The sequence below is a fragment of the Rhinoderma darwinii genome, chromosome 10 (genome assembly GCF_050947455.1).
Source record: "Rhinoderma darwinii isolate aRhiDar2 chromosome 10, aRhiDar2.hap1, whole genome shotgun sequence".
In the NCBI taxonomy this organism is placed as follows: domain Eukaryota; kingdom Metazoa; phylum Chordata; class Amphibia; order Anura; family Rhinodermatidae; genus Rhinoderma; species Rhinoderma darwinii.
In genome coordinates this window covers 16,104,121-16,129,991 of record NC_134696.1, presented here as the reverse complement: position 1 = coordinate 16,129,991, position 25,871 = coordinate 16,104,121, and the positions used below count along the sequence as shown (strand labels likewise).

General features: G+C 42.4%; 2 protein-coding genes and 3 non-coding genes across 8 annotated transcripts in view; 4 read left to right on the top strand and 1 right to left on the bottom strand.

Moving 5' to 3' along the window:
* The first annotated feature begins 826 nt into the window (after positions 1-826).
* Positions 827-909, top strand: TRNAL-CAG (transfer RNA leucine (anticodon CAG)). The gene has a single exon. It is a non-coding gene; the product is annotated as a tRNA-Leu (tRNA).
* A 1,523-nt stretch (positions 910-2,432) lies between these two features.
* Positions 2,433-2,505, top strand: TRNAR-CCU (transfer RNA arginine (anticodon CCU)). Its single transcript has one exon. It is a non-coding gene; the product is annotated as a tRNA-Arg (tRNA).
* Positions 2,506-4,463: 1,958 nt separating this feature from the next.
* Positions 4,464-20,134, bottom strand: LOC142661800 (olfactory receptor 1E5-like). 4 transcript variants are annotated; one of them, XM_075839386.1, is made up of 4 exons: positions 19,973-20,134; positions 16,988-17,270; positions 13,114-13,401; positions 4,464-5,791 (listed from the first exon to the last, which is right to left on the bottom strand). In XM_075839386.1, the coding sequence occupies exon 4, from the start codon at positions 5,784-5,786 to the stop codon at positions 4,860-4,862; it is 927 nt and encodes a 308-aa protein (XP_075695501.1). In that variant the 5' UTR covers positions 5,787-5,791; positions 13,114-13,401; positions 16,988-17,270; positions 19,973-20,134; the 3' UTR covers positions 4,464-4,859. The 4 variants fall into 4 exon arrangements, with proteins under 4 accessions (XP_075695501.1, XP_075695502.1, XP_075695503.1 ...); XM_075839387.1 differs by having other exon boundaries at positions 13,205-13,401; XM_075839388.1 differs by lacking the exon at positions 19,973-20,134 and adding an exon at positions 19,728-19,942.
* On the top strand, positions 14,350-14,422 carry TRNAF-GAA (transfer RNA phenylalanine (anticodon GAA)). The gene has a single exon. It is a non-coding gene; the product is annotated as a tRNA-Phe (tRNA).
* Positions 19,791-25,871, top strand: part of LOC142661799 (uncharacterized) — a 24,330-nt gene continuing 18,249 nt past the window's right edge. The window contains exon 1 of the mRNA XM_075839385.1: positions 19,791-19,908. The gene's annotated coding sequence lies outside the window, so the exon portion shown is untranslated. The remainder of the gene's footprint in view (positions 19,909-25,871) is intronic.

The window sequence follows — 25,871 nt, the reverse complement described above, 5'->3', positions numbered from 1 at the left end:
CTCCTCCTCCTGCTCCTCCAGGACAGAGATCCTCCTCCTGCTCCTGTAGCCCAGAGATCCTCCTCCTTCTCCTCTAGCACAGAGCTCCTCCTCCTGCTCCTCTAGCCCAGAGATCCTCCTCCTGCTCCTCTAGCACAGAGCTCCTCCTCCTGCTCCTTCTCTTGCTTTCTAGAACTTTCCTCAGTCTGCTATGCTGGGCTTTCTGGACATGCTCAGTACAATCTGTCAAATTACTCATTAGTAAAAAATATTCCTTCTACAAATATAACCAGACAGATAACAGTAATAACAAACTAACAGTATACACATAGTACAGCAGAATACAGGTTACACAGACTGCAATCATTTATCTCAGCCATGTTCACCCCTCTTACAGATATATATATCTTTTTAATAAATAGCTTAGTCATTGTGATTCGTGTAACTTTGTAAATAGTTTTTGTTAAAAAATGACATTTACTTTTGGAGATACAGCTGTTCTGTATTCTCTATACTGAACAGCTGTATCGCTGGTTTTACACTGAATCCGTCGGTGTCGGAAGGTCCCGCGTCTCTGTGACACGTAGGATCCACCTGGGATCGATCACATCTAAGTTATGAACTTAGATGTGATTGTTTACAGGTGGATCCTGTGTGTCACAGAGACGGAGGACCTGTTGTCACTGAATCCGTATGGTGCGTGGGACTGACGGATTCAGTGTAAAGCGAAACAAAAAATAAATAAAAATGCCCTCAAAGTTGTTCATAGCATCAGAGGATCATTCATATCATAAACTATCAGCAGCTGACTGGTCTGGAAGGAGTTGATTTTCAAAACATACAGGAAGTCAGGATGGCCGAGCGGTCTAAGGTGCTGCGTTCAGGTCGCAGTCTCCTCTGGAGGCGTGGGTTCGAATCCCACTTCTGACATGTTTTATTTTTTTTCAAATGAAAGTTCAACCCATTGTCTGAAAACTTTAAAGGGAATGTGTTGCCAGCAAAACATGTTTTTTTTTTTTTAATTAAACATTTAGTGTGTAGGTGTTTAAACATTGTTCAAATTATTATTTTTTTTTTCACGAGTCAGGAAATATTATAATTTATAATATTTCCCATTGCTGGTCACTAGATGGAGCTATTCCCAAAATTGCAGCATTGCATGTGGTAAAGCAACCACATTGCTTTTTGCTGCAAAATTGGGTAAAAAGCACTCGCTCTAGTGAGCTCTGAGAATCCCCCCCCTCCTTTATCCTGGCTAGTGCCGGGATAAACGAGGGGATTAAACGGTCTAACCTCCTACACTGTGTCGCCATTTTTTGAGCTAACACACAGTGTAGTAGGTTTACATACAGTAGTAAACACACACAAACACGAACATACATAGAAATCTCTTACCTGCTCCTGCCGCCGCGGCTCCCTCCGGCCCGTCCGCTCCATCTGCTGCCGCTGGTCCAAGTGCACAAGTCCGGAAGCCGCGACCGGAAGTAGTAATCTTACTGTACGGCCGCGACTTCCGGTCCACAGGAAAATGGCGCTGGACGGCGCACATTTCAAATTGGACTGTGTGGGAGCGGCGCATGCGCAGTTCCCACACAGACGGCGTACACAGAAGTGGATGGGACGGGACCCGTTCGCAGTCCCTATGTGACTGTGGCTGCCGTATTCCATGTCTGTATGTGTCGTTAATCGACACATACAGAAATGGAAAAAATATGGCAGCCCCAATAGGGAAGAAAAAGTGTAAAAATAAGAAAAAGTAACACACAAACACACAAATTAATCCAAACGTTTTTAATAAAGCACTAACATCTTTAACATATTAAAAAAAAAATTGTGGTAACACTGTTCCTTTAACTCTTTTGTGGCTGAATTGCAGTGATTCCTAAAAGGCTTCCACTCTACAATAATAGCACATTTGACGGTGGAATATCTAGGAGGGAAACATTTCAGGAACTGACGTGTTACAATGGTGGCGTCCTATTACAGGACCGGGAATGGGACTGAATGAAACACCTGAATCCAATGATTAAAGGAGTTTTCCACTTTACAGAAACAATTTACTGACGCATAACAAATAGCTTTTAATTACAGGCGGACAACTAATGCTGGGGCTGAACAACGCTAGTGTCGTTGAGAGGCGCTGATTGGTGGGGCAAGTCATTCTGCCCTGCCAATGACTTGCCCCACAGGTTCAATTAGTGCAGGAGAGGGTGGCGGTGGCTGGTTTCAGTTGCGCCGCCGCCCACTCAGAAAGGCAGCAGGCCGCCCTGTGTGGCGTGGCCATGGCAGTGGGCCTCACCATCTTAGTGGGCCCTGGGCCACTGCACCACTAGCTATGCTACTGGAGCAGCTTATTCTAAAGATTCACCTTAAAAATTAGGTACGTTTTAAGGGTTTTATGCTGCACCCAGTCGACAATTCCCTATATCTCTGTTTCATTAGTTACAAATTGAGCCCCAGTGGCCTAATGGATAAGGCACTGGCCTCCTAAGCCAGGGATTGTGGGTTCAAGTCCCATCTGGGGTGATTTGCAAGGTTTTTGTTTTCTTTTTAAATTACATGTATACTCCCCATTATGTTGTAAATGACAATGTTTATCCTCAAATGGGGGGAACCTCTTGATAAACTTTGACTGTGATTATAATTCACAATGTTAATGGCACTTACCTCCTAAATTGTTGGTTTGAGTGCCGTTCGGGGTTGGTTTGCCGTATTTGTTTTTTTCTTGTGTTAATAGCTGTATGATTTCCATTATAGTATTATTTTTGTTACAAGATTCCAGCGTGTAGCTAAAGACAGTTTCCGAATTCAGAAGTAGTTAAAAAAAACAAAAAAAAGTTGTGGTGGCCGAGCAGTTCTGGGGTCTTTTAATGGACCCCGGGCTGTCTGCTCATCGAAGGTGTGTTCCTCAATTACATCACAGGGATTCCCTATGATGCGATCAAAGAGGGGTTCCCCCTTTTAATTTTCACTTTGAATGCCACGAGTGACATTCAAGGGGTTAACGACAGAGATCAGACGTTTCTCTGATCTCAGCCGTTAGAGCGAGGCTACGGCTGTGTAATACAGCCATTGCCCCGCTCCTGACACTTGTTGTGCCCATGCGATCAGCATGACGTGTGTGCTTGTCTTGATGTGACAACGTCCTGCCGCTCGTGACGAGCATAGACGTCATGCGTCGTTAACCAGTTAAATTATGAAGAATATGAACTTGCTGAAATCTAGAATTGAACCAGGGAACTGCAAATCTTCAGTGTAATTGGACCCGTTTTTTGCGGGACAAGTTGTATTTTTTAATGCCCCCATTTTTGGGGTATATAAGTGATTCACCAGATTTCATTAATATATTTTGTGCGAAAATGCACAGAAACAAAAAGCAAATACTAATGTTAATTATTCCATGTTTTGTTTTTGTTTTTTCTGTATACAGTTTAAATAAAACACAAACACATATTGCCGAAACCCGGGATCGAACCAGATCTTCAGTCTAACGCTCTCCCAACTGAGCTATTTCGGCTACATGCTCCTTCTTAAAGTGACAGTCTACAGCCTCAGATATATGATTGTTATGTGACATTCCCTACGCTGTGGCTATACAGGTCGCCTGTTTGGAGGAATGGCTCGTATATCAATTCTGTAAGAGTCTTTCAATGTACAATTATCACAGCACCTAAGCAGCTAAAACACATCCCGTATTATAATAACCTAATAGCAAAAGTCGCACCCGGGTCCATGAAGCACTGGGACGAGAAAAGCAAAAAGTTGTCCTATGTTTTATATTTGTGGCCTGATTGTTTGGTAAAAGTAGTCTAAGGCACCGTTCACACCGGTAAATATTCTGCCGGTTAAACAAGTGCCGATCGACAATACAGCGTGTGAATTGGCGCTTGTTGGATCCATTCAAACAGGGCAATGATTGCAAATATGGGGACAAGTGATCGTTAATATGTCCCATGCTATTTGACCCAGGTCGATGATCAGGAATAAGCGTTCGTAAGAACATTGCTCACCCGATCCTTGGCTCGTGTTAAAGGGCCTTAACTCTTTTCCAACTTTTTAGCTATTTGCTACTTGCTCCAGATAACGTTACTGACTGTGGTCGAGAAGAATCTAATTCCAGCAAGTCAGGATGGCCAAGAGGTTGAAGGCCCTAGGGTAAAACTTGAACCAGTGGTTTAATTGATACGACACACGATGCATTGGCTTCCTAAGCCAGACGTTTTGGGTTTGAGTCCCACCCCAGGCACATCTATATTCTCTCGCAGTCTTTCATTAACCTATACACATAAAAAAAAGTATAAATAATATATAAGTTGATTGTTTAAATGCCACCAACAAGGCCATAGCTATAAGGGGTGCCGAGGCACCAGTCCCATCTGGGACCACGTAAGAAGACATCAGTATTATATATTCCACATGCTAGGTGGGACCCTGGAGCTTCAAGTCATTCTTCTAGCTGCTAGGAACCAGACAGACACTTTCTAGAGCAATATAGAGTAGATTTAATAAGTTATCATCAGGCATTCATTAGTACCTAAATAGGGACGTTTGAGAAGGAAGAAAGGTCAAAGGGCTGTGGGCCAAAGTAGAGAATGTCCCTCCAATCGTGGGAGGTGTCCATCAGATACTGGAGGACTGAGAAAACAGTGACTGGTCTGATGAGTCTTCCGCCTGGTCCTGATATAGGACTATAATATGGATATGTATAAAATATTTCAGGGTGATGGAGTTCCGATATTATACATGCTAAATATAAGAGAGAACTTTTTGAAATAACACACTATATATACTTATATAAGCGATACCATGGACAGACGTGTCAAGTATAGGTTTACATACCTGTGCCCACGTTATTGCCTATTACATGTATTTTTGAGGTTTTACACATTTTTCTTCCTGGTAAAAGCTTTTTTCAATGCCCCTTTGACCTCCTTATTTCTCAAGCTATAGATAAAAGGATTTAACATTGGAGCCACTACGGTATAGATAACACTAACAACCCTGTCATAATTTACGGAAGATCTAGAAGATGGTCGGAGATACATGAAGCCAATTGTCCCATAAAATAAGATGACCACAGTAAGATGTGAGGAACAGGTGGAGAAGGCTTTGTATCTTCCATCTGTTGAGCGAATTTGTAGGATGGATGAGATGATTCTAGTGTAGGAATACAAAACTATGAGGAATGGGATTAAAACCGGTAGTCCACCTTCTGTGTAGATCAACAGTTTGTTGAGTGAGATGTCGGAACAAGCCAACTGCAAGAGTGGCGCCATGTCACAGTAGAAGTGATAGACTTTGTTGGAACCACAAAAGGTCAATGTTGAAGCCATCACACTATGTAGAAGTGAATGTAGAGCAGCGGCCAACCATGAAGAGACCACCAGAATAAGGCAAATTTTTCTACTGATGATCAAAATGTAGTGTAGTGGGTTACAGATGGCCACAAATCGGTCATACGCCATGACTGCCAAGAGAAAGCATTCTGTGCAAGCAAAACACAGGAAAAAATACAGCTGGGAGATGCAGTCCATCAATGTCATCGACTTGTCTTCTGAAACGATGTTCACTAACATTTTTGGGACAATAGCGGAGGTGTAGCACATATCAACAAAGGACAAATTAGCTAAGAAGAAATACATGGGGGTACGGAGATGGGAGTCGGCTCTCACCAGGAAGATAATGGTTGAGTTTCCGATAAGGTTTAGAAGATACATAACCAAAAATATTACAAAGAGCAAAATCTGTTGCTCTGGGAGGTCTGAAAGGCCAAGCATTAGGAATTCTGTACTGCGACTGGAATTCATGTATTCTGTGAAAAATGGATAAAAGGAGATAAATAAATTAATTGTAAAATCATGAAAAATATGGATTAATAAAGTCACACCAATTTGTTAAATTCAGTGAACAATATGAAAAAAAGTAAAAGAAATAAAAAAAATATTCTATAATAATATTCTAATATAAAATTAAACATGTATCTATATATGATACTTATCACACACACACACACACACACACACACACACACACACACACACACACACACACACACACACACACACACACACACACACACTATTAAGTAACATTAATTTATTTTTTAATTTTAGAATGCATATAATAATATTATCCTATAATAACTTATTTTGACTATAACATTTAGGTGTTTTTTTATTTATTTATTCCCTATAAAAAAAAACTGAATTTTAAATGTATTTTTATTTTAGATTTTTAATTTAATTTAAGTTTTTGTTTTTTTGCAATAGATACGTGGTTTTAAATTCAGCAGTAAATAGGTATTAATTACAGATTAGAATTAATTCTCTATATTAAGAGACCGATCCCTTTTTTTCAACAACAAAAAAAGAAGATAAAGAAAATCAAAAAAATTTTCATTTTTTAAAATAAATTATTACTAGTTTCTGAATAAATATAATGTTATTGATATCGTAAAAGGCAATAGTCAATGAAAAGGAAGAAATACAATTATTTTGTTTTTATTGTCCCTTAAAAATGGAATCAACTGAATAAACAAAATGCTGTAAAAAATAAATAAATGTCACACTACTTTTTCCTGCCGATACAATAAGAAAAATAATTTTGACATTGAAATTTTAAGAGAGAGAAATTTTACCTGTTTAAAAATAAATGTTACAATATTGGAGCAATGATCAGTGTATTGTGTGGTGGACACACAGAATAACAGAAATGTCCTTGTGTATTTATCTTGTAATTGTAAATCTCACTAGAGGCGGCAAGTTCCCAAATGTACGTGACGTAAGGTCGTGGTAATTCTCCATGCAGGTGATACGTCTCATGTTAGTTAGTCCCAAAGTTCAAATTAGATTTTCACTCCACACAATTAATCTAAAAAAATATCTAAATGTAAATATAATTAATAGCATGAAATGTTATAAAGATTTAAAACAATTAATAATTGTACAATAGTAATAAAAGCTGCATGAAAATAAAAATATTACAGAAATATTTGGTTTACGGCCTAGTGGCTGGTTTATTAAGTAGAAAGTACGACATAACTGAACTTTTCCTCATTCACATTATGAGATAGACAGATAGATAGATAGATAGATAGATAGATAGATAGATAGATAGATAGATAGATAGATAGATAGATAGATAGATAGATAGATAGATAGATAGATAGATAGATAGATAGATAGATAGATAGATATGAGAGATAGATAGATAGATAGATAGATAGATAGATAGATAGATAGATAGATAGATAGATAGATAGATAGATAGATAGATAGATAGAGAGATAGATAGATAGATAGATAGATAGATAGATAGATAGATAGATAGATAGATAGATAGATAGATGTAACGTCTATGGCCGCGGCCCGTCGTTCTGACTTACCCTCTGACGCCCGCGGCCTTGGACATGTGAGTTCTTGGCGGCATCTCCCTCCAGTGAGACGCCAGCACTCACTTCCTGCTTCAGAGACTGTTTCCCGCAGGGCGCGCGCGCCCGGCCTTAAAGGGCCAGTACATGCACAATTGCAGCTAATCTGCAATAAGTCCAGAATGCTGCTGGACTATAAAAAGGGCACTGCCCTCTCGATCTTTGCCTGAGCGTTGTTGTATACCTAAAGTTTGTCTTGCAAATGGCCTCCCAGTGTTTTCCAGTTCCCAGTGTTACCCGTTCCTGCTGCCTGTACCCTGTATGTATCCTGTGCTACCGTGCCTCTGTGTCATCTAGAGTTGAAGTCGAGCTGTGTCTTCCGCTGCATCTACTATGTTACACCCACCGGGTGTCTGCCTGATGCCGGAGCCTTATCTTAAGCCTAAATCACCGCTACTGTCTACATTGCCTCAGGTACCCTTTCTGGACTATAGACATTGTATTATACCTGGTTGGCCAGCTGCCTATACGCTACGTGGTACGGCACAGTGGGTCCACACCCTGCACCGTGACAGTACACTCAGGCCATGGACCCCACTGGTCAATTTAAAGGTCTGTCCCCCTCCCAAGCCATGCAGGCGGAACTGCAGGATCTGCGAGCACGACAGGATCAACTTCTTGTGGCAAGAGATTCCATGGCACAGCAGCTTGGGGTGCTAGCTGCTTCCTTCTCTATTCCTGTTCAAGTTCCTGCAATTGAACCTCTTGCTACACCTCCTGGCAGCTCCGGTTCTGATCCTCGATTCTCGCTGTTACCTCGTTTCCAAGGAGACGCTAGCGTGTGCCAGGGATTTCTTAACCAGTGTCATATCCACTTCACCCTGCACGCCAGAGCATTTCTTTCAGACGGAGCCAGGATCGCCTTCATTATCTCCTTACTTGCCAGCAAGGCCCTGGCGTGGGTGAACCCAATCTTGGAACGACAGGGACCCGAGACCCAAGACTTCCAGGGGTTCGTGCAGTTATTTCGTACAGTGTTTGAGGAGCCTGGACGAGTCTCGTCGGCAGCCACTGCTACGTTGAACCTTCACCAGGGAGACGCCTCCGTGGGCGAGTACACCATTCAGTTCCGGACCCTGGCAGGAGAACTGTCTTGGAACAAGGAGGCGTTGGTAGCTTCCTTCTGGCATCGCCTATCACCCGAGGTCAAAGATGAACTTGCTGCCTGGGATCTACCATCTACCTTGGACAACCTGATTCTACTAGCTTCTCAAGTGCATATAAGGCTCAAGGAAAGATCTCAAGAGGTTCGACAAGAGAGACGGCTTCCTAGACTGGCACCCAACTTCCGGCAACCCCTCTTTCCCGCTTCTGCTGCTCCACCCGAGGTTCCTATGCAGGTAGACCGGATTAAACTGTCAGTCCAGGAGAAGCAGCGCAGGCTCACCTCTGGACTCTGCCTATATTGCGGCCTTGCTGGCTATGTCGTGCGTCTGTGTCCCCAGAAGCCAAAAAACCCTGATGCCTGGATTTGGTTGGAGAGACAACCCTGGGCGATACAGCATTTAATAGAGAACTCTCCTCCAAACTGTTCATTCCTGTGACCATCGTCGCCAGCGAGAGGCCCCATCCGGTCTCTGCCTACCTGGACTCTGGCTCTGCAGCCAATTATCATCTGCCAAGACCTTGCGGATCTTCTTCAGTTACCCACTGTTCTGCTGGAAAGGCCGTTGATCATTGTCTCGGTAGATGGACTGCCGCTGCCTGACCAAATTTTGTCTGTGACCAAGCCGTTGAGGCTTCAAGTGGGAGCCCTTCACTCTGAGCTTATCTCCATGTTTGTCCTGCCCAAGGCCGTCAACCCCGTGCTGCTGGGTTTGCCTTGGCTCCGTCTACACTCACCTGTCCTGGATTGGAACTCCGGTGAAGTTCTCCAGTGGGGTTCCAAGTGTCTCAACCGCTCTGGGGCATATTCATCCACCTCAATTTTCTCCGCATCGGTCATTGGCAGGGTTGCCTCCTTGTTACTCTATGTCCTCAGATGTCTTCGACAAGAAGGAAGCAGAGACGTTTCCACCACATCGAGCGTATGATTGTCCTATCGACTTGGTTCCTGATTCGTCCCCTCCTCGCAGTAGAGCATACCCTCTCTCCTTACCTGAGACCCAGTCTATGTCGGCCTACATTAAGGAGAATCTGGAGAGGGGCTTCATACGTAAATACTCATCCCCGGCTGGGACCGGGTTTTTCTTTGTCAAAAAGAAAGACGGATCCCTCCGACCCTGCATTGACTACCGAGGCCTCAACCAGATCACGATGAAGAACAGGTACCCATTGCCTTTGATTTCAGAACTGTTTTATCGCATACGGGGGGACCAGTTTTTTTCTAAACTAGACCTGCGGGGGGCCTACAATCTAATCCGGATTTGTCATGGTGACGAGTGGAAAACTGCATTTAATACACGTGATGGGCACTATGAATATCTGGTTACGCCCTTCGGCCTGTGTAACGCTCCCGCAATGTTTTAAGAATTTGTCAATGACATTTTTCGTGATCTCCTCTATGTCTGTGTTCTGGTGTATCTCGATGACATTTTGATTTTTTCCCCAGATCCTGTAACTCATCAGTCATGTCCGCCAGGTGTTGCTTCGATTAAGGGAGAATCATCTTTATGCCAAGCTGGAGAAGTGCATGTTTGAAAAAAAAGTCTCTACCCTTCCTGGGCTACATCATCTCCGATCAGGGCCTCCAAATAGCCCCTAAGAAGGTAAAGGCTGTTCTGGAAGGGCCATAAAACGCTTCCTGGCATTCGCCAACTTCTACCGGCTGTTCATTCCCAACTTCTCTTCATTGACGGCTCCCATCTCTACCCTCACCAAAAAGGGCATGAATGCCAAGGAGTGGACTCCAGAGACAGAAGCCGCATTTAAAACCTTAAAAAAAGCCTTCACGTCAGCCTCTATTCTTCGTCACCCTGATGTATCCCTACAGTTTTTGTTAGAGGTGGACGCCGCCTCTGTTGGTGCTGGTGCACTGTTGTTCCGGAGACGTTCGAAAGGCAAGACTGTGGTATGTGGCTACTATTCTAAGCTGTTTTCTCCCGCAGAGCGCAACTACTCGATTGGGGATCGGGAGTTACTGGCCATCAAGCTTGCCCTGCAGGAGTGGAGACACCTACTAGAAGGTGCAGCTCATCCAATCCTGATCTTCACGGACCACAAGAACCTGACCTATCTTCAGACGGCTCAGCGGCTGAATCCTCGTCAAGCCAGGTGGTCATTGTTCTTTGCTCGGTTCAACAGAGGACACTGTGGAGTCCCCACAGAATATTATTGATCCTTCCTGCATCTTCTTGGTCAATCCTCTGCAAGTTAGAGACATTCCTCCGGTAAGGACTTTTGTACGTCTGTCAGACAGAGGAAGAATCCTTCGTTGGAGTCACAGTTCCAAACTGGCAGGTCATGCGGGTGCCTGTAAGACCCGAGACCTAATTACCCGTCAGTTCTGGTGGCCCACGCTGCCCAAAGACGTCATGGACTTTGTCTCCTCCTGTACAGTATGCGCAGCAAATAAAGTTGCCCACTCCAGACCAGCTGGTCTGCTCCAACCACTGCCGGTGCCCGATTCCCCCTGGCAACATATTGCAATGGACTTCATCTCGGATCTGCCTCTCTCTGCTGGATGCAGTGTGATCTGGGTGGTGGTGGATCGATTTTCCAAAATGGCCCCTGACTGGCCTGCCTTCTGCTGCTCGACTGGCCGATCTCTTCGTCCAACACATCTTCCGTCTGCACGGCTTGCCTCTGCATATTGTCTCGGATTGAGGGGTCCAGTTCACCTCGAAGTCCTGGAGATCACTCTGCGGTCTCCTCGGTGTTAAGTTGGACTTTTCCTTGGCCTACCATCCTCAGTCGAGAGGGTTAGCCAGATTATGGAGAACTATCTGCGGCACTTTGTCTCCAGGCGGCAATATGACTGGGTGCAGCTGCTCCCGTGGGCTGAGTTCTCCTATAATAACCATATCAGTGAGTCCACCACCTCCAGTCCGTTCTTCATCGTCTACGGCCAACATCCTCGAATACCTATTCCTGTCTCTACTATGTCCCAGGTGCCTGCAGCTGACTCTACCTTCAGGGATTTTCTGCAGATATGGCAACAGAGACAATCTTCTATTCTGCTGGCGGTGGACCGCATGAAGAAAAAGGCAGACACTAGAAGACGAGAGCCTCCCCAGTTTCTCCCAGGTACGAGTGTCTGGCTGTCTTCCAGGAATATCCTGTTGAGTGTGCCATCTTGCAAATTTGCTCCCAGGTTCCTCGGACCCTCGAGATTCTGCTACAGATTAACCCTGTGTCTTACAAGCTTCGGCTGCCTCCTACCCTCAAGATCCCTAACTCCTTCCATGTCTCCCTGCTGAAGCCCGTGGTTCTGAACCACTACTCCAGGACTCCTAGTTCCGTAGTGGCTCCTGGCGGCTCGTCAGGGACTTTCGAAGTAAGGAAGATCCTGGCCACCAAGAAAGTGGGAGGAAGGACTTTTTTCTGGTGGATTGGAGGGGATTTGGTCCAGTAGAGAGGTCTTGGGAGCCAGAGGAGAACATCGATGCTCCTATCCTCATGAAGAAATTTCTCCCCCGCTCTGCTCCCAAGTAGAGCGGGCGTAAGAGGGGGGATACTGTAACGTCTATGGCTGTGGCCCGTCGTTCTGACTTACCCTCTGACGGCTGCGGCAATGGACATGTGAGTTCTCTGTGGCATCTCCCTCCAGGGAGACGCCAGCACTCACATCCTGCTTCAGAGACTGTTTTACGCAGGGCGAGCAGGCCCGCGCGTGCACGGCTTTAAAGGGCCAGTGCGTGCACAATTGCAGATAGATATTAGAGAGATAGATAATAGATAGATAGATAGATAGATAGATAGATAGATAGATAGATAGATAGATCGATAGATAGATAGATAGATAGATAGATAGATAGATAGATAGATAGATAGATAGATAGATAGATAGATAGATAGATAGATAGATAGATAGATAGATAGATCTATGAACTTGAGAAAGGATCCTGTGCTGAGCTGAAACGTCGTGTGTATATGGACCAATAAAGCACCTTTTTCTATTTTGCTTATACCTTGGAGTGCTGCCTGATTTTTGGATTCTACTACAGCAGGTCTGTTTGCCCTGACCTGGGCAGGCCGGCACCCATCCATGATTCACAAGGCTGTGCGGCTGACATTGTATTTGGATTTTAGATAGATAGATAGATAGATAGATAGATAGATAGATAGATAGATAGATAGATAGATAGATAGATAGATAGATAGATAGATAGATAGATATGAGATAGATAGATAGATAGATAGATAGATAGATAGATAGATAGATAGATAGATAGATAGATAGATAGATAGATAGATAGATAGATAGATAGATAGATGATAGATAGATAGATAGATAGATAGATAGATAGATAGATAGATAGATAGATAGATAGATAGATAGATAGATAGATAGATAGATGATAGATAGATAGATAGATAGATAGATAGATAGATAGATATGAGATACATAGATAGATAGATAGATGGATGGATGGATGGATGGATGGATGGATAGATGGATAGATAGATAGATAGATAGATAGATAGATAGATAGATAGATAGATAGATAGATAGATAGATAGATAGATAGATAGATAGATAGATAGATAGATAGATAGATAGATAGATAGATAGATAGATAGATAAATAGTGTTACTCTCCTCACCATGCTCCAGCCGACAGGTGCGTCCAGATGTTAAGCAAAAAAAAAAACCCTCCACCTCGGCTTCTCTTCCTGTAATGCTGCTGGTACCTACTCTTGTTCAGCAGCCCCGCAGAGTGGCCATGGCGACCGGCATCTTGAGCACTTATCTGTTGACGACCCGCGGTTATGTTCCTGATTTGCTACACTACAGCACATCCGCTGCCATTCGGTGATTATTCAAAACAAAATTGATTACAAGGTGTCGAGCTGCTAAAACCTCCAGTGATCAGATGTAATCTGTGAGGGAAACTGACACCAAGTGTTAAATTTACCTGCAGTGCCACCACAGGGGAAATAAAGCATTACACATTTCTCATTCAAATCAATGGGCAGCCCATGTAATGCACGGACATGTTAAGTCCTCCACAGAAAGAGATACGCTCTTTGTAGCTGCTCTCTGTAAGTTCCCATCTTTATTAACTCAGAATGCCCTAATAGGCTAGGTACCAGGCTATCATTATAAAAACTGGCATTGCAATGTGGTTAAAAGTGAACCAAATTTGTTTACACCCCTGAGGTGGCGTACTCTGTGAAGGTGAGGAGCATGGGTGACCGGATGACAGAAAAATTAGACCCATGAGAGCTAACATGGCTGACAATGGTAACTGCCAGACAGCTACTTCCTGTCCTATAAACTGTAGGTGGGAGGAGTCTAGTGCATGACCAACCAAGCTTACAAGAGAAAGGATTCAGGAGCACGTAATTTTTTTTTTTTCTAGGGGTGAATTTACAGAAAACACGTATTTATTTTTACGCAGCGGAATTGTATCATAAAACAGTTGTGTCGATGGTTCCGCTCTCAGGAGAATTGTTTCCCTTTAAGATAATTAGATTTCTTATATATTTTTTGTTTACGAATATTTTTGTCAATTAAAGGAACATTTTATAATTTGGTCTGAGCTGATGATACTATCAGGAGACCACAGTCGTGTTATAAATGACATTTAATTATACCCACAGCTGTCTGTATCCCCTCCAATATGTGACTATAACTCCCAATTTCTCCACCAGGGAAATGATTTATCTGTGTGACTGGTGACAATAAAAATATTGCTTCCTTTATATGTCAGTCTATTGGATATGTAGGGACTTTTAGCAGATTTATGTTGTTTAGGAGGAGCACATAATTTATATAGATACGTGTGAGGGGGGGGGGGGTTACATTTTTAGATGTTACCTCATGGTAGTGCCCTGCCAGCCGAAATAGCTCAGTTGGGAGAGCGTTAGACTGAAGATCTAAAGGTCCCTGGTTCGATCCCGGGTTTCGGCACATGGGGTTGTTAGTTTTGACTAAACTTTTTAATATTTTTTTTAGACGATGAAATTTTTTATTACAGGGCCCCACAATCGATTGGTCATAAAGGCTATAAAACGAGGAGGGTCTTGGTATACAGGTCAAAAACATACGCATGCAGTACTGACATCTAGTGGCCAATATGGAAACTGCAATATCTCATTACTGATTGCTATATACAGTACATTATTATTTTTCAAAATAGCTTTGAAATATGACACATTCCTAATAGGGGCCATTAATGAGGAGAATCATTTTTTATCTTTAGTCCATGCGGGTTTGATAACTAGAAACTTTTTATTCATAGTAGATTTTTTCTTTCAAAAAAAATAATTCTGTCAGAAATTGCAAAAAAAACATAAAAATACCATGCATCTAAATTATTATTAGGGAGATTTATTAATTCTCTCCTAAATTTAGACAGGATAAGACTAGACCAGACAGGCGGAAACTGCGCCAAACTTATCACTATGGCGCAAAGACGCGTTAGACACTTTTTTCCGCCACCTCTAGGCTGGTGTACGTTATACAAGTATTGTGTGCCAAAAAAATAGTGGATGGCGTTAATAAATCTGCCGGATTTTAAAGGGTAACTAAACTTTCAACAAACTTCTGACATGTCATAGTGACACGTCAGAAGTTTTGATCAGTGGAGGTCCGACCACTGAGACCCCCACTGATCGCTAGATCGAAGCAGCAGACACGCTGAGCCACATGGTTTCTGATAGTTTTTTCTCGAAAAGCCGATGTAGCGGTGTACGGACTCAATAGAAAGTCTATGGGCCCGTACACCGCCACATCGGCTTTCTGAAAAAAGCTCACCCGAGCGCTTCTGCCGTTTCGTTCTAGAGATCGGTGGGGGTCTCAGTGCTCGGAGCCAAAACCGATCAAAACTTCTGACAGCTACACTGTTTCCGTAATCCCATAGTAGTGATTGGCGTTACGGAAGCAGCGTAGCATGCGAGCTACGCTGTTTCCGTAACTACCATTCAGTTCTATGGGAGTTAAGGAAACAGCGTAACTCAGCGAGCTACGCTGTTTCCTTCTTCATGGCCGGAAATCACACAAGTCACCCGGAGCACAGAGCTGCAGAACAGGGTTTAGGGGGCCCCGTTCTGGAGATAGGTGCGGGTCCCAGAGGTGGGACCCGCATCTATCTGACATTTATGACATATCCTGTGGATGTGTCATAAATATCTCTGATGGGAAAACCGCTTTAAGTTCATTTACATGGCAAGGAATGAGTTTGCAATTAATTGTAAGTCATCTGATCACTCTTCATAACAATCTGGAGTTAATGCAAATTGCCGCTATAAATACCGAAGCAGCAAACTCTGTGAAAAACAAAATTTGTGTCAGTCTCAAAATTTTTGGCCAGGACTGTACGTGCCCTCCTGTCAGCTTGCCGTGCAGAATAGGGGTCAGGGTAGCGGGTTACAGGCAGATGATTGGCTGGACAAGTACTTGTACAAGCGCTCGTTCCCGATCATTAGTCTGTGTAAACGGGATGTGCTGCCGACATGATGCAAACTGTACCGGGACTAATGATCATATTACTGATTATTTCCCCCGACACTCCCGATCCTTCCTCCATGGAAATGAAGCAAACGAACACCGTCCACACGCTGTTATAATCGATCGGCAGATCTGTTTCATGTTATTGAAGCTTCTGCTCCTGAACAAAATATGTCATAGTGACATGTCAAAAGTTTTGATCGGTGGGGGTCCGAGCACTGAGACCCCCACCGATCGCTAAAACGAAGCGGCAGAACCACTCGTGTGAGCGCTGAGCCGCTTCGTTTCTATTCGGCTTTTTCCGGAAAGCCGATGTAGCGGAGTACAGGCTCATAGACTTTCTATTAAGTCCGTACACCGATACATCGATTTCCAAAAAAGGCGAACAGAAACTAAGCGGCTGAGCGCCCCCACAAGCACTTCTGCCGCTTCGTTTTAGCGATCGCTGGGGGTCTCAGTGCTCGGACCCCCACCAATCAAAACTTCTGACATGTCAGAAGTTTGTTGAACGTTTAGTTACCCTTTAACTATTGTGTAGGTCCTCCTCATGCCACCAAAACAGCTCTGACCTGCTCTGAAGTAAGTCCTGTGCCGATCTGTTTCTGATCGCCTTTTTCACCGATCAGAAACGAAGCAGCACATTGCTCACCCGAGCGCTTCTACCGCTTCGTTTTAGCGATGGGTGGGGTCTCAGTGCTCAGACCCCCACCGACCAAACCTTCTGACATTTTATTATGACATGTTAAAAGTTTTTTAAAAGTTTCGTTAAACTTAAACATGATGCCCATAGGGCTTCTCAGACTACCCGATGCCCACCGTTCTGGACTCTCCCCTGCTATCGATTGGCTAGCTATCATGTGGGCAGCACCAGCCAACCAAATAGCAGGGTGGAGTGTTTAGGACATGATGTTGAAAAGTGGAGAATCCCTTTAAATAGGTTTTCCCACTTTGGACATTTATCCACAGGATATGCCCTACATGTCTGATAGGTGGGGGGTCTCATGGTGAGAGTGGGGGTTCCTGTACCTTGTTTTATAGGCCATTCCGCACCTCACTGAGCTGAAGTCGACAAACCATGTTCTATTTCTGCTCGTTTTGAGTTCATGAAGTAAATTAGAAGTTCATCTCATTACTCCAGATACACGAGCGATGATGAAAGTCATTTAGGAAACGTTCCAGTTCCAGGAGTGAATGGTCCTTGAGGACAGTCCTCAAAATTAATCTGTGTCAAGTAATGAGGACGACGATCTGATGTATCCAGAAAGTACTTGATATTTAAAGGGCACCCGTCACCTTTATGTTTTTGTACCTGTAAGAAATCAGTTTTTTAAGATATTTAGTCATTTACAATATTAAAAATTAAAAGGATAAATCTAGAACCGGCATGTGAGATCATCGTACATGTCAGGCTCCCCAGACACAGACAGCACCCCTCCTCCCCTTTATAAAGATTCCCACAAGTCCAGACTGTTCAGTTCACAGAGACTTGTAAAGACTCGGCTACAACTGTAACAAACTCTCAGCTGTGAGGAATATTACTTCAGTGCAGGTATTCAGCCTCTGGATGTAAAAAAAAAAGAGTGTTTCTATTTACTGACAGCAAGCAGAGACCTTGAAAATGATAAGAAATTGGGAGTCTTCCCCATAGTCATGTGACATGCTCCCTGGATTCTATAGTAGTTCCAAAGAGTGTCATGTGACCCTTTTCTGTGCCGCTGATTGGCTGAGGGGGGTCATTCCAGGAAAAACTAGGAAGTGTTAGAATAAATTTTGGGGCTCAGTGTGAACCTCCTGGATGCCTCCAATTTCGGCATGATTTGTCGTCTTAGTCGGGAGGGGGGGGGGTCCCAGACATTGGGGAAATGCAGATTGGAAAGAGTGGGTTTTTGGGGTTATTATTAGTTAACAAGTGTTTGATTCCGCTGCAGCGCCCCCACAGGGGAAATTAAGAATTACACATTTCTAACTAAAATCAATTGGTCCGGCTATTGCCAGGACGTGCCGGGTCCTCCAGAAAAGGTCCTGAATTGTGGAAACGCCTCTTATCAACACCTATTAGGGTATTTAACATGTATCTTTTAAATCAGACAACCCCTTTAACCCCTTCCCGACATCCGGCCCACGTCGGGTGGGGGAGTATGAAACGGGCTCACGGGCTGAGCCCGCTCCATAGAACCAGCGCGTCGGCTGTGGGTCAAAGCTGACACTTCAGGGTAACGAGCGCGATCCCGCTCATTTAACGCATTAAATGCCGCGGTCAATAGCGACCGCGGCATTTAAATGAATAGAAACAGGGGGGACAGCCCCCTGTAACGTTGCAATGGCCCCCGATCGCTGGTGCCGTAAGTTGGCATGGCAGCCTGGGGGGCCTGATGAATGCCCCCAGGTCTGCCATCTTTGTACTCCTAGGGGAGTGTCAGTATCAGGATATGCTGCAATCCATTATATCCTGCCAGCGATCCGCTAGGGGAAAAGGTAAGAAACTGTCAAATAAAGTTGTTTTTTTTAATAAATAAAAATTTTTATTAAATTAAAAGTTAAAAAAACACAATTTTCCATCAAGCACAATGTAAAAATAAAATAAAAAACTGAACATAACTGGTATCGACGCGTCCGGAAAAGTCTGAACTATTACAATATATCATTATTTAGTCCGCACGGAGAACGCCGTAAAAACAAAAGCCCGCCAAAAAATGGAGGAATCGCTGTTTTTTTCCTATTCCACCCCGCAAATATTTTTTTCCCCAGTTTCCCACTACATGATATGGTAGAATAAATGATGGCGTGAAAATCTACAACTCGTCCCGCAAAAAACAATCCCCCGTACGGCAATATTGAAAAAAGTTATGGCTATTGGAAGGTGGGGAGGAAAAAACGAAAGTGAAAATCCGAAAAATGGCTGCGGCAGGAAGGGGTTAAATCCCACAATTGTAAAAAAATTAATTAAAAAAATTGTAAAAAATGGCGGCCGTGTGCGAATCTATAATCTTTTCTGCCTGCGGGAACTTATTTGCATTTGTTGGAAACCATTGTTTTGTCACACGATAATTATCGGTATGGGCGGTAGTGAATAGTCGCGGCGAGAGAATAATTGCCGCCATGGTCTATGGTTTCTGGGTCTGTAGTAATTTATAAATGTTTTAAAGAGAACCGGTCGCCTCTCCTGACACGTCTGTTGTAGTAAATACTTTATATTCCCTATGAAATAACAATTCTGGAGAATCTTTCTGAAGAACTCTGTTGTGTTATTCCTCTGTTATTCCTCCTGGAAATGTATGAATACATTGACAATTGGGTGTTATATTTTCTCTTTTTTTCTTTTTTTTTTGTTAAGGGGTGAATGTTAAAGCCCAGTTGTCAAATTATTCATACATTTCCAGGAGGAATAACAGAGGAACAGCACAACGCAAAGTTGTAAGGAAAGATGCTCCAGAGTTGTTAGTTCATGGTAAATACAAGTATTTAGTAAAACAGACGTGTCAGGAGAGGTGACGGGTGTAATATTAGGTGGGAATGAAGAGAAGATGAAAACAAGAACACGGGAAAAAAATTCTTCAGAAAAAAAAAATTTCCACAAAAATTTGATGAAAAAGATCAAGATTTCTGAGGAGAGGTTTTCTTTATAATTCACAAAACTGCGAACAACCACAACACGTCGTTTCCCGGAAGAAAGTGTTTTATTATGACTTTAGTCTCGGGAAAATCACTCAAAATCCCCGTACTGGACGGACTACTTTTTCTGCACGGAGAACGGCTACACACTCACGTTCATGACGTGATCGCAACACACCCAACGGCAAGCGTTGGGCGCATCACCTAGCTCCCGTTATAGCCAATAAGCGGAAGGATCTATATTCCCAGAATGTGGACCCGGAGTAGGTGAAGGATGCAGCTGGGAATGTTGTGTGGTGGCGGCGGCGGCTCCCGGGCTTGGTGATGTGTGTGCGGTGAGTATGGCGTTGCGGCTATTCTTCCCGCTGTACACCTGGCCCGTGTGCGGTGATACTTTACCTCAGGGCCATAGTCATCCGTGAGCGGAGTGAGAGATGTCAGGCCCCGCCCCCCGCCTTCTGCAGAGACAAGGCCCGGGTGTCAGGAGCGCTGAGCCTGCTCTGCCCGTGTCACTGCGCGATGTGAGGAGCATCCTCCTGACTCCAGCATCACCGGAGACATGGCAGCCAGACCCCCACTGACAGTCCACACCCCCCACCTGTGTAATGTATAGCGTTATTATACCCCCTCCTCCTATATACTGTATATACTAGTTATATGTGTAATGTATAGCGTTATTATACCCCATATATACCCCCTCCTCCTATATACTGTATATACTAGTTATATGTGTAATGTATAGCGCTATTATACCCTATATACCCCCTCCTATATACTGTATATACTAGTTATATGTGTAATGTATAGCGCTATTATACCCTATATACCCCCTCCTCCTATATACTGTATATAATAGTTATATGTGTAATGTATAGTTATTATACCCTATATACCCCCTCCTCCTATATACTGTATATACTAGTTATATGTGTAATGTATAGTGCTATTATACCCTATATACCCCCTCCTCCTATATACTGTATATACTAGTTATATGTGTAATGTATAGCGTTATTATACCCTATATACCCCCTCCTCCTATATACTGTATATACTAGTTATATGTGTAATGTATAGCGTTATTATACCCCATATATACCCCCTCCTCCTATATACTGTATATAGTAGTTATATGTGTAATGTATAGCGCTATTATACCCTATATACCCCCTCCTATATACTGTATATACTAGTTATATGTGTAATGTATAGCGTTATTATACCCCCTATATACCCCCTCCTCCTGTATACTGTATATAGTAGTTATATGTGTAATGTATAGCGCTATTATACCCTATATACCCCTCCTCCTATATACTGTATATACTAGTTATATGTGTAATGTATAGCGTTATTATACCCCCTATATACCCCCTCCTCCTATATACTGTATATAGTAGTTATATGTGTAATGTATAGCGCTATTATACCCTATATACCCCTCCTCCTATATACTGTATATACTAGTTATATGTGTAATGTATAGCGCTATTATACCCTATATACCCCCTCCTCCTATATACTGTATATACTAGTTATATGTGTAATGTATAGCGTTATTATACCCCCTATATACCCCCTCCTCCTATATACTGTATATAGTAGTTATATGTGTAATGTATAGCGCTATTATACCCTATATACCCCTCCTCCTATATACTGTATATACTAGTTATATGTGTAATGTATAGCGTTATTATACCCCCTATATACCCCCTCCTCCTATATACTGTGTATAGTAGTTATATGTGTAATGTATAGCGCTATTATACCCTATATACCCCCTCCTATATACTGTATATACTAGTTATATGTGTAATGTATAGTGCTATTATACCCTATATACCCCCTCCTCCTATATACTGTATATACTAGTTATATGTGTAATGTATAGCGCTATTATACCCTATATACCCCCTCCTATATACTGTATATACTAGTTATATGTGTAATGTATAGCGCTATTATACCCTATATACCCCCTCCTCCTATATACTGTATATACTAGTTATATGTGTAATGTATAGTGCTATTATACCCTATATACCCCCTCCTCCTATATACTGTATATACTAGTTATATGTGTAATGTATAGCGCTATTATACCCTATATACCCCCTCCTATATACTGTATATACTAGTTATATGTGTAATGTATAGTGCTATTATACCCTATATACCCCCTCCTCCTATATACTGTATATACTAGTTATATGTGTAATGTATAGCGCTATTATACCCTATATACCCCCTCCTCCTATATACTGTATATACTAGTTATATGTGTAATGTATAGCGCTATTATACCCTATATACCCCCTCCTCCTATATACTGTATATACTAGTTATATGTGTAATGTATAGCGTTATTATACCCTATATACCCCTCCTCCTATATACTGTATATACTAGTTATATGTGTAATGTATAGCGCTATTATACCCTATATACCCCCTCCTCCTATATACTGTATATACTAGTTATATGTGTAATGTATAGCGCTATTATACCCTATATACCCCCTCCTATATACTGTATATACTAGTTATATGTGTAATGTATAGTGCTATTATACCCTATATACCCCCTCCTCCTATATACTGTATATACTAGTTATGTGTAATGTATAGCGCTATTATACCCTATATACCCCCTCCTATATACTGTATATACTAGTTATATGTGTAATGTATAGTGCTATTATACCCTATATACCCCTCCTCCTATATACTGTATATACTAGTTATATGTGTAATGTATAGCGCTATTATACCCTATATACCCCCTCCTCCTATATACTGTATATACTAGTTATATGTGTAATGTATAGCGCTATTATACCCTATATCCCCCCCTCCTATATACTGTATATACTAGTTATATGTGTAATGTATAGCGTTATTATACCCTATATACCCACTCCTATATACTGTATATACTAGTTATATGTGTAATGTATAGTTATTATACCCTATATACCCCTCCTCATATATACTGTATATACTAGTTATATGTGTCATGTATAGCGCTATTATACCCTATATACCCCCTCCTATATACTGTATATAATAGTTATATTTTTAATGTATAGCGTTATTATACCCTATATACCCCCTTGTCCTATATACTGTATATAATAGTTATATGTGTAATATATAAAGTTCTTATACCCTATATACTGCCTCCTCCTATATACTGTATATAAAAGTTGTGTAATGTATAGAGTTATTATACCTCCTATATACTGTATATAATAGTTATATGCAATGTATAGTTATTATACCCCATATATACCTCCACCTATATACTGTATATAAAAGTTGTGTGATGTATAGAGCTATTATACCCCATATATACTCCTATATACTGTATATAATAGTTATATGTAATGTATAGAGTTATTATACCCCCACCTCAAATATACTGTACATAATAGTTATATGTATAATTATAGTTATTCTACCCCATATATACCCCCTCCTCCTATATATAATAGTTATGTGTATTCTATAACTGTACATCCCTGCCCTAGTAATATGCAATGTATGAAATTCACATTCCCCACATACCCCCTCCTCTTATAGAGCACACATCTATAACTATTGTTTCTCCTAACGTTACCCTAGTTATTTATGTTCGTATATACTGTGTGTAATACCCTATACACCCCCCACCTCATACACATGGAGCGCTTTACTACATCGTGTTTTTTGCCAGAAAAGTAATTGATAAATCTTCTGCTATGTGTCATTCTACGCCCCTAATACATTGTCGGAGATTTATTATGACTGACGTTCCCTGCACCAGTCTCAGGTCCCTTCACACACAGCAAATTTATTGCAGATTTTCCATCCGGATTTGTGAGGGGAAATCAGCAGCGGAAAGCTGTTCCAGGCAAGTGGATGAGACGTAAAAAATCTCCACCTGCTGCTGAATATTCTCTGCACGCAAATCAGAGCGTTACTGAAGTTCATCCATTGAAATGCGCGCCTCTTAATAAATTTGGCGCAGTCCTAATGACAAAAAATGAAATCTGCGCCTGATATTTGTTATTTTCTGTGTCCGCGGAAATACTGTCCTGTACTGTAATCATGTTTTCAGTCCCGGACGGTAGTTCCGCAGCGAGACAGGGACTCCTAGCGTCGTACATAACTATGATGCCAGGAACTCCGGCTCCCTGCACTGTGTTCGGTCCAGGAAATGCGCCCGACATACAATCCGTATATCACAGACCAAACACTGTCGTGTGCATGAGGCCTTATTGGTTGTTTTTAGCCGCCATTTCTCTCCTATTTATGACTTGCATTCGCTGGCTCGTAAAGCCTTCACTTCATTCCTGGCACTTCATACCCTCATATGGAACACCCCTCCCCCTCTCATGAAGCACCACCTGTCACCAGCTCAGTTTTGGTATATTTGTGTGTAGACAACTGTCTGGAAGCTTTCATGTATTAGTTCGGGGATACACCAGGATATCTGTTGAGTGATATCAGACTTGTGAGGGCCGTGCAACTTTTGATGTAATTGGGATAAGAATTGGGAGTCGGTGCTGTCACTACTGTCACAGGACTGTCGGTATGGCTTTCCATGAATGTGGGGTGACTCTACAGGCAGCTTCCGGATACTGTGATTTTCATGCTGCCTGATTTGAGTTTGATGCCAAAAGTCAATGAAAATGTAATGTACGGGATTTGGGAGACAAGTGGCCGTCAGTTTTAGCTTTCAGTGGCCCAAATGTGTGACTCGAGTCAAGTGGTCTCCAGCCTGTGGCTCTCCAATGGTTTCAAAACTACAACTCCCAGCATGCCCTGACCCCCACAGCCTATAGGCTGCAACATGAACGCACGCGGTGCAGTAGCTGTTATGGTCGAGCCGTAGCTCTTTCTTGATGGTGATCAGTGTCCGACTCCTGGTGAAGCTGCCCACCTGATTACTTGTCACCTATTGAAATTGGTGGGCGTACCCATAGTAAGTGGTTCACCGTGTCTTACAGAGTGAGCCGCATGCCGTGTCATGTCTTAAGAGGGGTCCGAGTGAGGGACCCCCATCTATAACATCTTTATTCCCTAGTAGATCCTGAGTGACAACCCCTTTAATTGACCACGCAACTTCCTAACCGCAGCAAAGACATGCCACAGCCATAAATCCTGACCTCGCTGCTCTCCTGGAATGGTCAGACATAAAGTGACTCACGGACGCCGTCCAAAAACCACCGCTGAGAAGAGGCGGCGTGTGAATATTATGCAGCTTGTTGCGACAGTCATCGGTTTTTATCCTGTATAATAGATGTATTAAATGTGGCTGTGAGTGAACGGAGATGTGGACCTGACATATTTCACATAACGCATGGAAGCTGTAGGTGGTTGGATCGTGGGGTAAATTTTCATAATTTCATTGTAATCAATAGAATATTACAGATTTTATTAAAGGGCAAATTATTATAAATGCAAGAAAGAAAATCTCGTTTCGGATTGCCACGGTTAAGCCGCATAAATCATAAGGAAAGCACTAGACATATAAGGGGTTTTCCCGTGAGTTGAGCAATGGCTCATTTTTTATTTTATTTTTGCATACCTTCTACAATGGCCAATTTTTTAAATAACACGGAAAACCCCTTTAAATACTCCTGCTTGGTCCCTCGTTTCCCTGAGCTGAGTCTTGCTGCCTCCATCTCTCGGATAGTCACTTCCCAGAGTCCATGAGCTGTGACATCCGTGTGTGAAAGGTCCTGGACAGGCTGTAGTGAAGCTCTCTCTGTAGTGTCTAGAAATAGATCTCAGATCCTTGAGCAACTTCACTCAGATGCAGTTAAAGTGAACCCAAAACTAATATAACCACCGTATAGGTGTAAATACGATGAATCTCCATCGCTAAATATTATTTGGCTACTCCCTAGTAAACCCGCTCTGTAATAAATAGCGCATCTGATCCGCGCACTGAAGCACTTAGGAGTCTTCACAATTACATTGCTGAGTTTAGGAGTCCGGCAAATGTCAATGCCCGCCCATCCTCTGTCATTTATAGAAGACCGGTCGACGAAATCACCAGCCTACCGTCTGCAGCGGTGTGTGGGCGGGTCAACGGGACTAAAATATACACTAGTCCTTCACAATGAATTGGAATATCATCAACAAGTTAATTTATTTTAGTAATTCAATTCAAAAAGTGAAACTCATATATTCTACAGATTCATTACACACAGAGTGATCTATTTCCAGCACTTTTTTCTTTTAATGTTGATGATTATGGTAACGGTTACTGAAAACCCAAAATTTAGCCTCTCGGAAGATTTAGAATA

What these genes read in the sequence shown, in the direction of transcription:
- LOC142661800 (XM_075839386.1), bottom strand. Translation starts at nt 5,786, where the DNA reads ATGAATTCCAGTCGCAGTACAGAATTCCTAATGCTTGGCCTTTCAGAC.